This window comes from Podarcis bocagei, assembly GCF_964188305.1.
Source record: "Podarcis bocagei genome assembly, chromosome: 1".
NCBI classification, from domain to species: domain Eukaryota; kingdom Metazoa; phylum Chordata; class Lepidosauria; order Squamata; family Lacertidae; genus Podarcis; species Podarcis bocagei.
Window position 1 is genome coordinate 97540912 of NC_138125.1, and position 13628 is coordinate 97554539.

General features: G+C 42.4%; 1 protein-coding gene across 2 annotated transcripts in view; it reads left to right on the plus strand.

The window, feature by feature from the left end:
• Window positions 1-767: 767 nt before the first annotated feature.
• Window positions 768-13628, plus strand: part of CCDC93 (CCC complex scaffolding subunit CCDC93) — a 46035-nt gene continuing 33174 nt past the window's right edge. For both annotated transcript variants that reach the window (XM_081199757.1, XM_081199758.1), the window contains exons 1-4: window positions 768-925; window positions 4021-4134; window positions 4739-4833; window positions 6260-6371. In XM_081199757.1, the coding sequence (XP_081055883.1) occupies window positions 884-925; window positions 4021-4134; window positions 4739-4833; window positions 6260-6371 (363 nt within the window). In that variant the 5' untranslated portion in view covers window positions 768-883. The remainder of the gene's footprint in view (window positions 926-4020; window positions 4135-4738; window positions 4834-6259; window positions 6372-13628) is intronic.

Here is a 13628-nt window from a genome sequence, read left to right on the forward strand (position 1 = left end):
GCTACCATCTTCCTGCTTTGCCTTGCTATTGCTTCCCCCACACCATCCGCCCAGAGACAGAATTTTTTTAAAGGAAAATTCCCTTATTCCGAATAGGATTCCTCGCAAGAAAAGGGGAAAGTTGACAGCTATGTGGAGGATACTAGACCCACCCGCTGATTTACTACAGCTGGCCTTGACACCAGACTGGGGGGGGGGGATTAGAATGCTACTTAGCGGGCTAATTGTTTATTATTTGAGAATCATCAGTGTTGTTTGTTATTTATATTGTGTGTTGTTTTTATTTTTTCATGTTAGGTTAGACAATATACTGATGATTCCCCTTTCCCCCTATGGGGGTGGGTGGGTGGGGGTGTTGCTGTAAGTGGCTTGGAGACCTTTGGGTGACAAGCGACTAGCAAATTTAATAAACCAATTCCTTCAAACGTTATCCAATGGACACATCTCAGCTTCACCGTGGCTTAACGTTTTCAAATGCAGTGCACGGAAGCATTATGCCGCAATGCTTCTTGTTCAAATCAGGGGCGCCTCGCTCTGCAGTGACACCCGCAGAGCTCCATACAGACGATCACTTCCCGGGAATGCTGCTAGGAGACCAGCCCCCCTCGGATGAACCGCGACGCCGCCCGCTCCGTGTCTTCCGTTCCAGGCAAGTCACATGAGTGGTCTGTGCTCACTCCCCCCCATTCCCCCCTTTTTTTACAAAATGGAACGGTCCGCGTTATGTGGCGTGCCGTAGTACGGATAAGGGGCGGAGCTGGGTTGCTGGCGGAACAAACCAATGAGCGGGAAAGGGGAGAGGGCAACTTTGCGGAAGGAGAAGCGCGTTGTGTAGCCTTTGCGCGCGGCGAGATATTAGCGAGCTGGGAGTCGAGAACCTGGCATGGGCGCCGTCAGAGGGCAGGAGCACCAGCCTCCTCAGGAGGTAAGGCTGAAGTGGCGGGGCTGCGTTTCCCTCTCGCAGGGCAGGCTGGCCTTTCCCTTGCGGGGGGCGCTTCCCTGCCCCGCTTTTGTCTATGGGCTGCAGTTCCCCATAGCGCTCTTGGGGGTGGGAGCTTTCCGGGCAGCGCTTGCTTTGCAAAGCGAGCCCGCAAGTCCTGTTCGCTTCTGCGGAAGGAAGCGTGTATATAGGATAAGCGCAGCCAGGGGCGCAGGCTTCTCCAGGAAACGTTAGTCCTGGGGCCCGCGTTTGTTTGTATGAGGGGGAGGAGAACTCAGCGAGGGGATAAATTGCCGGGCCAGTGTCACACTCTGCAGATGCTCAAGGCGCTCATCATTGCTATTATCTCAGATGTCTTCCTAGGCGGGTGCTTAGTTCAGTAAGCCCTCAGTTTACGCGAGGGATCACGCCTAAAGTCAAAATCGCATATGGGTTCAGTGGAGGGTGGGATTACCAAAGTAAATTTCCCCTGAATGCCCCGTCCCCGTTGTGCCCTTTTTATTCATTTATATATTTTTTACCACATGCATAAAGCAGAATGCAGTGGTTCCCAGCGTGGGGCACACGCCCCACAGGGGGCAATTCGATTTTTAAGGGGGGCAATTCAAGAATGAGTTGCTAACAGTGAATTTTTTTGCATTTCTTGTGGTTCTAGGGGCCTCATATACAGTATATAAATATATACAGTGGTACCTCGGGTTCCATACGCTTCAGGTTATATACTCTTCAGGTTACAGACTCCGCTAACCCAGAAATATTACCTCGGGTTAAGAACTTTGTTTCAGAATGAGAACAGAAATCGTGCGGCGGCAACGGGAGGCCCCATTAGCTAAAGTGGTGCTTCAGGTTAAGAACAGTTTCAGGTTAAGAATGGACCTCCGGAACGAATTAAGTACTTAACACGAGGTACTACTGTATTGTGACATACACATTTTAAAAATTAAAATCAGAATACACACAGCGGTGACAATGGAGAGGTTATCTAAACAGAAAAGTCTGTCTAAACAGAAAATACACTGGGCACATTCAGGGGTAGTAGTGCTCTGGGGGGGGGGCAATCAGGTTTTTAGAGATGCTTAGGTGGGGCATGGCCAAAAAAAGGTTGGGAAGAAACCAGTGGCTGAATGCAAGCAAGTTAAATGCATGTAAGTTTGTGGGCTTACTGTATTGACAGGCAGTACATCAGCTTCATTTGGGTGAGTGCAGACTGAAATAAAGCTCTCCTTCCAAACTCCCATGGTGTAACTGGAGAATAGGAGGCTGCTTGGAGTTGCATATTGTCTGTTCCAGAGAGTATTTCCCTGAGTGTCATGTCTTGTGCTTGAAATACCCTGTAGATCCTTTGGAGGTGGGAGTGGGGGAATGAAATACCACATTTCCTTTGCTGTTCAGAAATCGGTAATGGTAAATGTTTGTCACAGAGAACTGGATAGCTGTGTTTATTTTCTGTGAGCATTTTCTATAGAGCAGTTATATGTCGTACTGTGAACGGACAGTCCACAATGTCGCACCACAACTAGAAGGCAAAAGTTGTTATTATAACAAATTTATTGGTACTCTGATGCGACTCAAGGCAGCTTACATATAAAATGAGAACTGATAAAAACCATAGAAAAACATTAATTAAAAACAGTAAATCATTGTTAGAAGTAAAGTTCTGCTTTTTGTCTAGCAGAGCAACCCTATGCATGGTTTCTGAGAAATAAGGCCCACTGTGTTCAGTAGTTACTTGGTCCCAGGACTGTAGTTGCTTGTCATCCTTTTGAAGAACATCTCACAGGTTCTGGGTGATGCAGGGAGTGGCAGCAGAGAGACCCATTCTCTAGCAGTTTACTCCCTTAATGTGCTTTAGTACCAACATACACATACGTCGAGCTGCATGTCTACCAACATACACATTTTTTAAACTCTGTCAAAATACAGCTCTGTATTGTAATACAGAGGAAGTCACTGTGGAGCTCTACAGATTTTCTTCCTCTTCTAAGACAGTTCCCATCATCCTTGACCACTGAATGTCCTGGCTGGGACTGATGGGACTCGTCATTCAACAACATCTGGAGGGCTGTCTGTTATGATGTATGAATAACATGGCTTTGTGACTTTTGCAAGCATCCAGCTTGTACGCAAGTATAGACCAACTTGTAACATCAGCACCGGTTTGAAGTGGATATGATGTTTACTACATGCATTTTTTCTCTACGACTACTACAACTAATAATATTTATATGACATCAGTCTGACTTGGTTGCCCCAGCCACTCTGAGCACCTCCCAACAGAATATTAAAAACACAATAAAACTTTCATAAATTGCACATAATTTTGTGTTTTAAGATGGTATTTCCCTCTCTCTCCAAATGACATGGCTGTTTTATCAGCCAAATTCATCTGATCATTAGTGCAAGGGCTTCTGTCAGAAGTGCCTCAAAACACATGATAATAACAACTTTGGTGCAAACTTTACATTTCTTAGAGCTGGTGAGCTAGCAGAAGCTGGTGCAGGGACTCTTATTAGTTCAGTGGAACTTTCCCTCAAGCGCCAAGATTCAGGACTCTGAAAAAATACCAAATAGCTCAAGAGATATAAAACATTGTAAACATCAGTAACGCCACACTGCAGTGGTGGTATTAGAAATGTAACGGTTGGGCTAAGCTGTAGAAGTTTTAGAATGTTTTATTAAAGAATTTGGGAACTTGGTTGTATTGTCGTTATAAGTGACAAATGTGCCTGTCTTCCTTGAGTTGAGGAACATTGGTTACTTCATTATTCTTCTGTCTGACAGAATCAGAAATCTCAGCATATGCTACTGGAGGAAAAATCTGTGCAATAGTTGAACAGTTCTCATACGCCGGACTTTCACCATCTTGTTTTTGCAGGATTCTTTGGGGCTATGTGCATTGATATTTTTATAGCCAGTTCCACAGGACAGAACCGGCTATAAAAGTATTAAAACTGTTTTACAATGTAGTCAACAGTATGTCTACTAAAAGGAAATATTTTGCAAGAAATTTGTAGTATGTACACTTAGAAGAACATGGTTTTGTTTTTTTGAACATAGAATCAGTTTATTATCTCTTCTAGGTTGAAACCCGTGAAGATGAAGAGCAAAGTATTAAGCTGAGTGAAATCTTAGAGCTGCTGGTGGCAGCTGGATACTTCAGGGCAAGAATTAAAGGGCTGTCCCCCTTTGACAAGGTGAGAGTGTAACAAATTATGCACAAGGCATGCTTCAATTGGTTAAAAAAAATATATCAGCAAGGGCTAATTTGTACAGATGAGTACAAATGTTATCCAGATGGCTGTGAATTAAGAGTGCAATTTTAAAGGTTTTTTTTTAAAAAACAAATCTCTTTTTTATGTGTCTCAATGCAGTTTGCAAAGATACCATGAAAACAGCTAAAATAGTTCAAAAACTGACAGAATGTGCAATCAGGATAAGCATTGTTGCTTGCCGGAGGGAATAAACCTTCCTCTCCTCTAGACGTTTACTGTTTTGGAGGTTCCCCTGACCACCCCAAGCCGATTTTATGGGGTTCTGTGGGCGATGGAGAGGAATGCCCCGTGTGAGTGGAAGCCCTTATACAGTGCCCAAGAGCACTGCCAGGAACTGGTATTCAGAAGCAATACTGCCTCCAACTGACACTGGAGGTAGAACATAGCCATCGTGAAAATGTGACATTGGGGGGCTATCTTTTGTGTTTCATTTTTAAAGAAATGCACAAGATGCTTCTGTGTAACTTCTGCGTTCTTCCACCAAACATCTGCAAGGGATAAAACGAGTGTGCTTGCCTTGTTCTAGGTGGTAGGCGGCATGACGTGGTGCATCACAACATGCAGTTTCGACATTGATGTGGACTTACTGTTTCAGGAAAACTCTACCATCGGCCAAAAAATGTAAGTGGGAGCTTGCCAGAAAGAGGTCTTACTTTCCAGTTGTGCGATGTGTTCAGTACCAGTCATATTTGTAATTGAAGCTTGCATAAGTGGTCACCTAAGCCTTAAGAATTATTATTATGTATTGAATTTCTATACCACCCTTCATCACAGGGTGGTTTACAATAGAAAAACACAAAACTTGCATACCATTATAACTAACAATAAACTGCAATTTAAAAGGCCGTTGTTTGTTTAATTAGCCAAAGGCCTGGGAGAAGAGGAATGTTTTTGCCTGGTGCCTGTAATGAAGGAACCAGCCAAAGCTCCCTGGAAAGAGCATTCCACAAGCATGAAGCCACTGCAGAAAAGGCCTGTTCTCATGTTGCCACTCTCCTGACATCTTATGAAGGAGGCACACGAAGAAGGGCCTCAGAGAAAGCTTGCAGGGTCTGGTTTGGTTCATATGGGGAGAGGCGGTCCTTCAAATCTGTTGTTCTCTCTATTCTTTGGTCTTACTGCCCCTGATGTGCCCTCCCAGTAATAAAATCTCTTCTCATCCTAAGCCTGAAAGCAACCATGAAAATAAAGTGAAATGTTTAAGTACAGCAGGAACATGTAGAAGCCCACACTTACTTTCTTCTGCCTCCTCCTTCTTTTTGCACTATTTAAATGTTAGGACTTTTAAATAAAACAGTGACAATTACAGTCGTACCTTGGAAGTAGAATGGAATCAGTTCTAGAAGTCCATTCAACTTCCAAAACGTTCGGAAACCAAAGTGCAACTTCTGATTGGCTGCAGGAAGCTCCTGCAGCCAATCGGAAGCCCTGCTGGACGTTCAGCTTCCAAAAATAGTTTGCAAACCAGAACAGTCACTTCCGGGTTTGCGGTGTTCGGGAGCCAAAACGTTTGGGAACTAAGCTGTTCCAAAACCAAGGTACGGCTGTAGAGTGTTTCTATTAACACATGAATGTCTTAAACTGTTGTTACTTTACCGTGCGCTACCTTGGGAAGCTCGGAACTGATTAGATTTGTGTCCCATTGGTGCACTGGATCGAATTCACACTTGCTTAGCTTCATTCTAGAATAAGGTAATCACAGACCATTCCCTGGACTGAAACTGAAAACATTTTATGAAGTAAAGATTGATTGTTTGATAAGAAGCTTTTAACAACAGGTTTAAAAAAGAAACAACAACCTTGATTCCCCCCCCCTCAGTATATGTTTTTAATAAGAGTTTGCAAGTTTGTCTAAAGATGTTTAAAAAAGAAGTGCCTCCAGTCCTACAGATCAGCATTTATCAGGACAGTTCTAAATTGCTTTGTGTATTCACTTTTTAAAATCTACTATTTGATTTCAGCCACTAGAGGGCAGTTTCAGGCTAGTTAAGACTTTCCTTCCACCCAGTTTCACCTTAAGCTCTGTCATCCTTCACCTTCTTTCCAGTGCCTTGACTGAGAAAATTGTATCCGTCTTGCCGAGAATGAAATGCCCTCATCGCTTGGAGCCTCATCAAATACAGGGATTGGATTTCATCCACATATTTCCTGTTGTGCAGGTAGGTGCTCCTTGAAAAGTTGCTCCCCCCAACACCTCCGTATAGTAGGCCTGCTGATGAAAAACCATATTGTAACCCTCTTTCTCTCTCCCCTGCAACTCTAATAGCCACTGGGGCATGGTTTTGATCAGGAAACAACCAAGTAGAATGTGTGTTCCTAATCATAAACAAATGCTGTGGGGCTCAAAACTCCCTTCAGCCCTAACTAGTGTAACCATTGGTCAGGAATGATGGGAGTCTAGCAACATCTAGGTGGCTACCCATTCCCCATCCCTGCACCATTGATTAATCCCTTTTGTAGCCTTGCAGCATTTCCTGTAACCAAAAAGTGTATGGAAAGAGGTACTGCATCGCTGTTGCTTGCAGAGACTGTATTGGAAGCATAGTTCCGTCTCTGATTAGGTCCTGAACAAGGAGCAAGTTAGAGGCATCTTCTAAACCTAGTGTTTAACTTGGGATCTCAGAGTCTTTTATGTAATTGTTTCTATACCATCTTCTTTGAAATAAAAATAATTCAAAGCATTTAACCCATTTCCAAATTTGAGTCAATTATTAGCAAGACTCGGAGTGTTCAAATGTATTGCTATTGCCCATGTAAATGGGAATACTGTTGCTTTATACAGTGGTGCCCCACAAGACGAATGCCTCGCAAGATGGAAAACTCGCTAGACGAAAGAGTTTTCCATTTTGGAGGTGCTTCGCAAAGCGAATCTCCTATGGGCTTGCTTCGCAAGACGAAAATGTCTTGCGAGTTCCTGCAGGGTTCCCCCCCCTTTTTCTAAGCCGCTAAGCCGCTTATCAGCTGATCCGATAAGCTGATAAGCCGCTAAAAGCCGCTAATAGCGCTAATCCTCTAATTCGTCAATGGGCTTGCTTCGCAAGACGAAAAAAACGCTAGACGAAGAGAATCACGGAACTGATACTTTTCGTCTTGCGAGGCACCACTGTAGTTTTATATGTGCTTGCTTTTCTCTGTCCTGGAACGTCATTTGCAAAATTGACGTTTCAGCCAAACCAAGCCAGGAGGGTGTTTCTGTGGCAAGTGAACCGGGATGAGTTCTTTGCCTGGAAAGCTGGCTGCTTAAATAGAGAGCATGGGTCGTCGTCGTCCCCACACACACCAAAGCAGAGTAAAGCATTGAGAGCTGCAGATGTAAGAGCAAGTCAGCAACTATTTTTGCCTGGTTGTCAGTTTGACAAAGTGGGGAGAAGTAGGTTGACAGCCAGAATGAGACCAGCACCTGCTACTCTTCCATGGCCCTTGTTTGTTTCTGCATTTTTCAACTAAGTGCAGCGATGACCTGGTTGCACCAAATAGGAGCTGAACTTAGCCTGAGATTTCTAGTTGCCGACTCCTGATCTACAATGACAACATGAGTTAAGATTTTCCTTTAGGTCACACGTCCCAAGCCTTGTGCCTGTGCACCAGTAGTGTGTTAATGTCCATTGGCATGCTAAGTCTTGGGGCAACCTGATAAGCAAGTGACACATCCAAACTGGGCCTGCAGATTGTCGTTCGTGACTACTCAGGTTTTGCTGCTATGCACTTTTGCGATATGGTCATGGAAAAGCAGGAATTGGAGTTTCATACAGCCCAGTCCAGGTGTCTCCAGATGTTGCTGGACTACAGCTCACATCATCCTAGAGTATTGAGCATACTGGCTGACAATGTTGGGAGTTGGAGTCCAACAGCATCAGAAGGACGGCATGTTGGCCACTCCTGCCTCTAGTCCCTGTGAGGCAGAGTTGGCCTCATCAAGAACAGATTAACTCACACTGTTCAGAGGAAAAGCACGGCAAAGGCTGAGTGAAACATGCCAGAAATATCTACAAGTGAGAAAAACAAGGGCCTAACCTGTCTTCCATCATATTTGTGTCCTTTCAACATTTTTAGCCTCCTAATAACCCTGTGGAGGGACGCAGGTGGTGCTGTGGGTTAAACCATAGAGCCTAGGACTTGCCGATCAGAAGGTTGGCGGTTCGAATCCCACGACAGGGTGAGCTCCTGTTGCTTGGTCCCTGCTCCTGCCAACCTAGCAGTTCAAAAGCATGTCAAAGTGCAAGTAGATAAATAGGTACCACTCTGGCGGGAAGGTAAAGGGCGTTTCTGTGCGCTGCTCTGGTTCGTCAGAAGCGGCTTAGTTAATGCTGGCCACATGACCTCAGCCAATAAAGCGAGATGAGCACCGCAACCCCAGAGTCGGTCACAACTGGACCTAATGGTCAGGGGTCCCTTTACCTTACTAATAACCCTGTGAGGTAGGCTGAGTTGAAAGGGAGTGGCTGGGTCAACATCAGCCACAACAGCTGGTCAGAAATTTAAATCCTGGGTTGGTATTCAACTGAGTTTTACTTTAATTATTTTTTTTTTTTTTTTTTAAAGATTTTTTATTGCGTTTCTTTTCATAGATTTACAAATTTGTTTACATAGCAAGATACAAGAAACATTTTTTATATATATATATAAGAAAAAATAAAAACAAGAAAAAATGTTATGAAACTTTCCTTAACATCCTTCAGCATTTCACTTTTGGACCTCCTCACATCCTCTCAGCATTGCGTTCATTATTCTAACCAGTTCAGCAATTTGTTATCTTGTTTCCCATCTTATTGTACCTTTAAATATATTATGTTACCAATTTCAAAAAATTGTAATTTAGTTTTGACATTGTTAATAAACATAATAATTTGTTTCAAATATTTCTCGTTTTTTCTATCAATACTTACTTTATCATTTCTTAAAATAAATTACGGAAACATAGCATTTCTTAATCGTGCGCTATCTTAACATTCAAACAACTTATAATGTTTTTGCAAATAGTCCTTAAATTTTTTCCAGTCCTCCTCCATAGTTTCTTCGCTCAGATCTCGGATTCTGCCAGTCATTTCTGCCAACTCCATGTAGTCCATCAACTGCGTCTGCCAGTCCTCCAGTGTGGGTAAATCTGGTGTTTTCCAGAACTTAGCGATGAGAATCCTAGCTGCTGTGGTTGCATACATAAACAAGGTTCTATCCTTCTTTGGCACCTTCCGGTCCACCATGCCCAAGAGAAAGGCCTCTGGTTTCTTAGAGAAGGTATATCTAAATACCTTTTTCAGCTCATTATGTATGATTTCCCAAAAGGCCTTTACTTTCGGGCAGGTCCACCAGAGGTGAAAGAATGTCCCTTCTGCCTCCTTGCATTTCCAACACTTATTATCAGAAAGATGATATATTTTAGCCAACTTGACTGGAGTCATGTACCACCGGTATACCATTTTCATAATGTTCTCTTTCAAGGCACTACATGCCGTGAATTTCATACCGGTGTTCCATAACCTTTCCCAGTCTTCAGACATAATGTTGTGTCCCACATCCTGTGCCCATTTTATCATAGCAGATTTAACTGTCTCATCCTGTGTGTTCCATTTAAGCAGCAGGTCATACATTCTCGAAAGTACCTTAATCTTTGGTTCTAGCAACTCCGTCTCCAGTTTCGATTTTTCCAACTGGAAACCCACTTTTCTGTCCATTTTGAATACCTCTTGAATTTGAGCATAATGTAGCCAGTCTCGCACCTTACCTTTTAATTTGTCCTGGCTTTGGAGCTTCCAATTATCTCCAACTCTTTCAATCAGTTCCCAATACTTTGGCCAGTAGGCCTCCATATTGGGCTTTTTTTTTAAAATCTTGGCTTCCACAGGTGATAGCCACCTCGGGGTCTTGCTTTCTAATAAGTCCTTGTACTTCGTCCAGACGGCAAAAATTGATTTTCTGACAATATGGTTTTTGAACAATTTATGAACCTTCGCCTTGTCATACCACAAGTATGCATGCCAACCATACACATTGTCAAACCCTTCCAGGTCTAGGACATCGGTGTTTTCCAACAGGAACCAATCCTTCAACCAGCAGAAGGCTGCAGCTTCATAGTACAACCTTAGGTCCGGCAGGGCAAACCCCCCTCTTTCTTTTGAGTCGGTTAGTATTTTAAATTTTATTCGGGGCTTTTTGCCCTGCCAGACAAACTTAGAAATATCCTTCTGCCATTTTCCAAAACATTCCATTCTGTCCACGACCTGAAGGGTTTGAAATAAGAACAGCATTTTTGGCAAAACACACATCTTTATAGCTGCAATTCGGCCTGACAAGGTAAGTTTCAATCTTGACCAAATATCCAGATCTTTTTTAATTTCCAACCAACATTTTTCATAGTTATCTTTAAAAAGATTTAAATTTTTGGTGGACAAATATACCCCCAGGTATTTCACTTTCTTAACCACACTTAGCTCTGTCTCTTTCTGATACCCCTCTATCTCTGTAGATGTCAAATTTTTGACCAAAACCTTAGTTTTTTGTTTATTTAACTTGAATCCCGCCACCCGACCAAACTCCAGGATAAGTTCCAAAACTCTTTTTGTGCTAGATACTGGCTCCTGTACTGTCAAGACTAGGTCATCTGCAAAGGCTTTCAGTTTGTATTGTTTCGCTCCGACCTCTATACCTTGCACCAACTGGTCCTCCCTAATCATATTCAGCAATACCTCCAGAACAGAGATAAATAGCAGAGGGGATAAAGGGCACCCCTGTCGTGTCCCTTTTTCAATTAGGAGTTCATCCGACACCACATTGTTCACTATCAACTTGGCTTTTTGCTCTGAATAAATTGCTTCTAGTCCATTTTCAAACCCCCGTCCCACTCCCATCCCCTTCAAGTTTTTCTTCATAAACATCCAAGAAATGTTGTCAAATGCTTTCTCCGCATCAATAAAGATTAAAGCAGCCCTTGTGTTTCTAATTCTCAACAATTCCAATATATCAATAATGTTCCTGGTGTTATCAGACATGTGTCTACCAGGGAGAAAGCCTGCTTGGTCCTTGTGAATTACTTCGTTTAAAACGTTTTTAAGTCTACTTGCTAAAATGTCTGCAAATATTTTGTAATCCACATTCAGGAGTGAGATGGGACGGTAGTTCTTAAGCTGAGTCTTTTCCTTCTCTGACTTAGGAATCAATGTGATGAATGCTTCTTTCCACGTTTCCGGTGCCCTTCTCCCCTCCATAATCTGGTTGCAAACCTCCAGCAACGGTTGTATCAAACAATCCTTCAGAGTCTTATAATATTTGGAGGTGAGACCATCTGGGCCTGGAGATTTGCCAAGTTGCATATTTTGTATGGCACCTTCAATTTCCTGTTGAGTTATTTTACTGTTGAGAATTGATCTTTTATCTTGACTTATTTTGGATAGTCCATTTGTCCTCAAAAATTGGTCTATTTCCGATTCTTTCTGAGGCCCCTGTGCATAAAGTTCTTTGAAATATCTGTGGAAGCACTTTCTTATTTCTTCTGGTTTCTGAACTATTTTTCCTTGAATCTCCAAGTTTGTGACCGTGTTTAGCTTTTGTCTTTTTTTCAATTGCCAAGCTAGCAACTTTCCACATTTATTTGCTGATTCAAACGATCTCTGCTTCATTTGTTTGATTTTCCACTCAATCTCTTGGTTAATCAATTTCGAATATTGTGCTTGATGGAATTTGATCTCTCTTAGCACCTCTTTTGACTTCGGATTAGTTCTCAGCTTTTTCTCTCCTTCACTTATTTTCTCTAGAATTTTTTCCTTTTTTCCATTCCAAAATTTTCTCTTTATTGTATTCTGTTGTATCAGAAACCCTCTCATTACAGCTTTACTAGCGTCCCAGATTATTCTTTTCTCCACCGTAGTATTCAAATTTATTTCAAAGTAGTCCTTTAGCGTTTTTTTGGCCTTCTTAACAATCTCTTGATCTCTTAGCAAGGTGTCATTCATTCTCCATCTGAAGGATCCAGTTGGGAAAAGTCTCAATTCCATTTTTAAGGCATTATGGTCGGAGCAGGTTTTTGGGCAGATTTCCACTTTTCTCGTTTTCGGAGCCAGCCCTCTAGATATCCAAATTTGGTCGATTCGTGTCCATGACAAGTGGGCCTCAGAAAAGAAAGTTCCTTCTTTACCCAAGGGGTTCCTTGTCCTCCAAATGTCAATCAAGTCCATATTGTCTGTCATTTCAAAGAAAGTTTTAGGGAGTCTGCCGTCTGTTGTTAAGTTTTGATTTTGAGATTTGTCCATATTTGTAGACACCACCCCATTCATGTCTCCCATCACAATAATATTTGCATAGTCCAGATAGTCCATCATTGTCTCATGCAGCTTCTTGTAGAATTCTGATTTTCCATCATTTGGCGCGTAGATTCCTAATATCAAAATCTTTTCCCCTTGTGTTTGGATTTCAATTGCGAGAATTCTTCCATGATCATCTTTAAATAGAAATTTTGGCGACAGGTTCTCCTTTGCATAAATTACAACACCTCTTTTTTTAACTTTGTCTGATGAGATAAATTCTTGGCCAAGTCTTTTATTGATTAATACTTTCCTGTGGAGCCTAGTCACATGTGTTTCTTGCAAACATATTACATCCAATTGTTCTTTTTTTAGGATATGAAATATCCTTCTCCTTTTTTCCGGAGAATTCCCGCCATTTATGTTCCAACTAAGTAGCTGCAGAGACATCCTGTTCTAATTAAGATGTTCTTAAGATGGGGTGTCTTTCTTTTGTTCAGATCCCGAAGGTATAGGCGTTGGCCCACTTCCGGGCGGTGCTGGTGCTGGTAAAACTGGAAGCCAATCCGCTCCTTTTTGGAGATCTTCTCCGTGGTCGTGAAGGAACCTTTGGTTATCTTCAGGTGTTCTTATTTTAACCTTCCTTTCTTTGTAGGTGAAGGATAATCCCTGTGGAAACTCCCACCTATAGGGAATTGCGTTGTGTCTCAGCAATTTTGCTAATTCTGTATAGGTGGCTCTAAGGTCCAGCAGCTGCCTCGGAATATCTCTGTAAATTTCCACTCTTTTGTCTTGTATTTCAATTGCTTTTTTGAAGTGAAGGCCTAGGATCTTGTCTCTCTCTTCCTTTGTTCTTAAAATTATCAAGCAGTCTCTGGATCTGTCTTTCCTTACCAGTCTTCCCAATCTGTATGCCGAGACAATCCTAAAATCCGTGTCTTCCTTTAAACCCCAGAACTTCGAGAATTCCTGTGTTAAGTATCCAATCAAGTCTCCTTGCTCGAGTTCTGGAATACCTCTCAATTTGATGTTGCTCTCACGATTTTTCAGTTCCACCATTGACAGATAGACTTGTTGTTCACCCACCTGTTTGTGCAGGGGCCTAACTTCTCCTTTTATTTCTTCAACCTCTTTTTGTAGGACTCCCACTTTCTGGATTGCTTCTCCAGCTAATTCTCGATT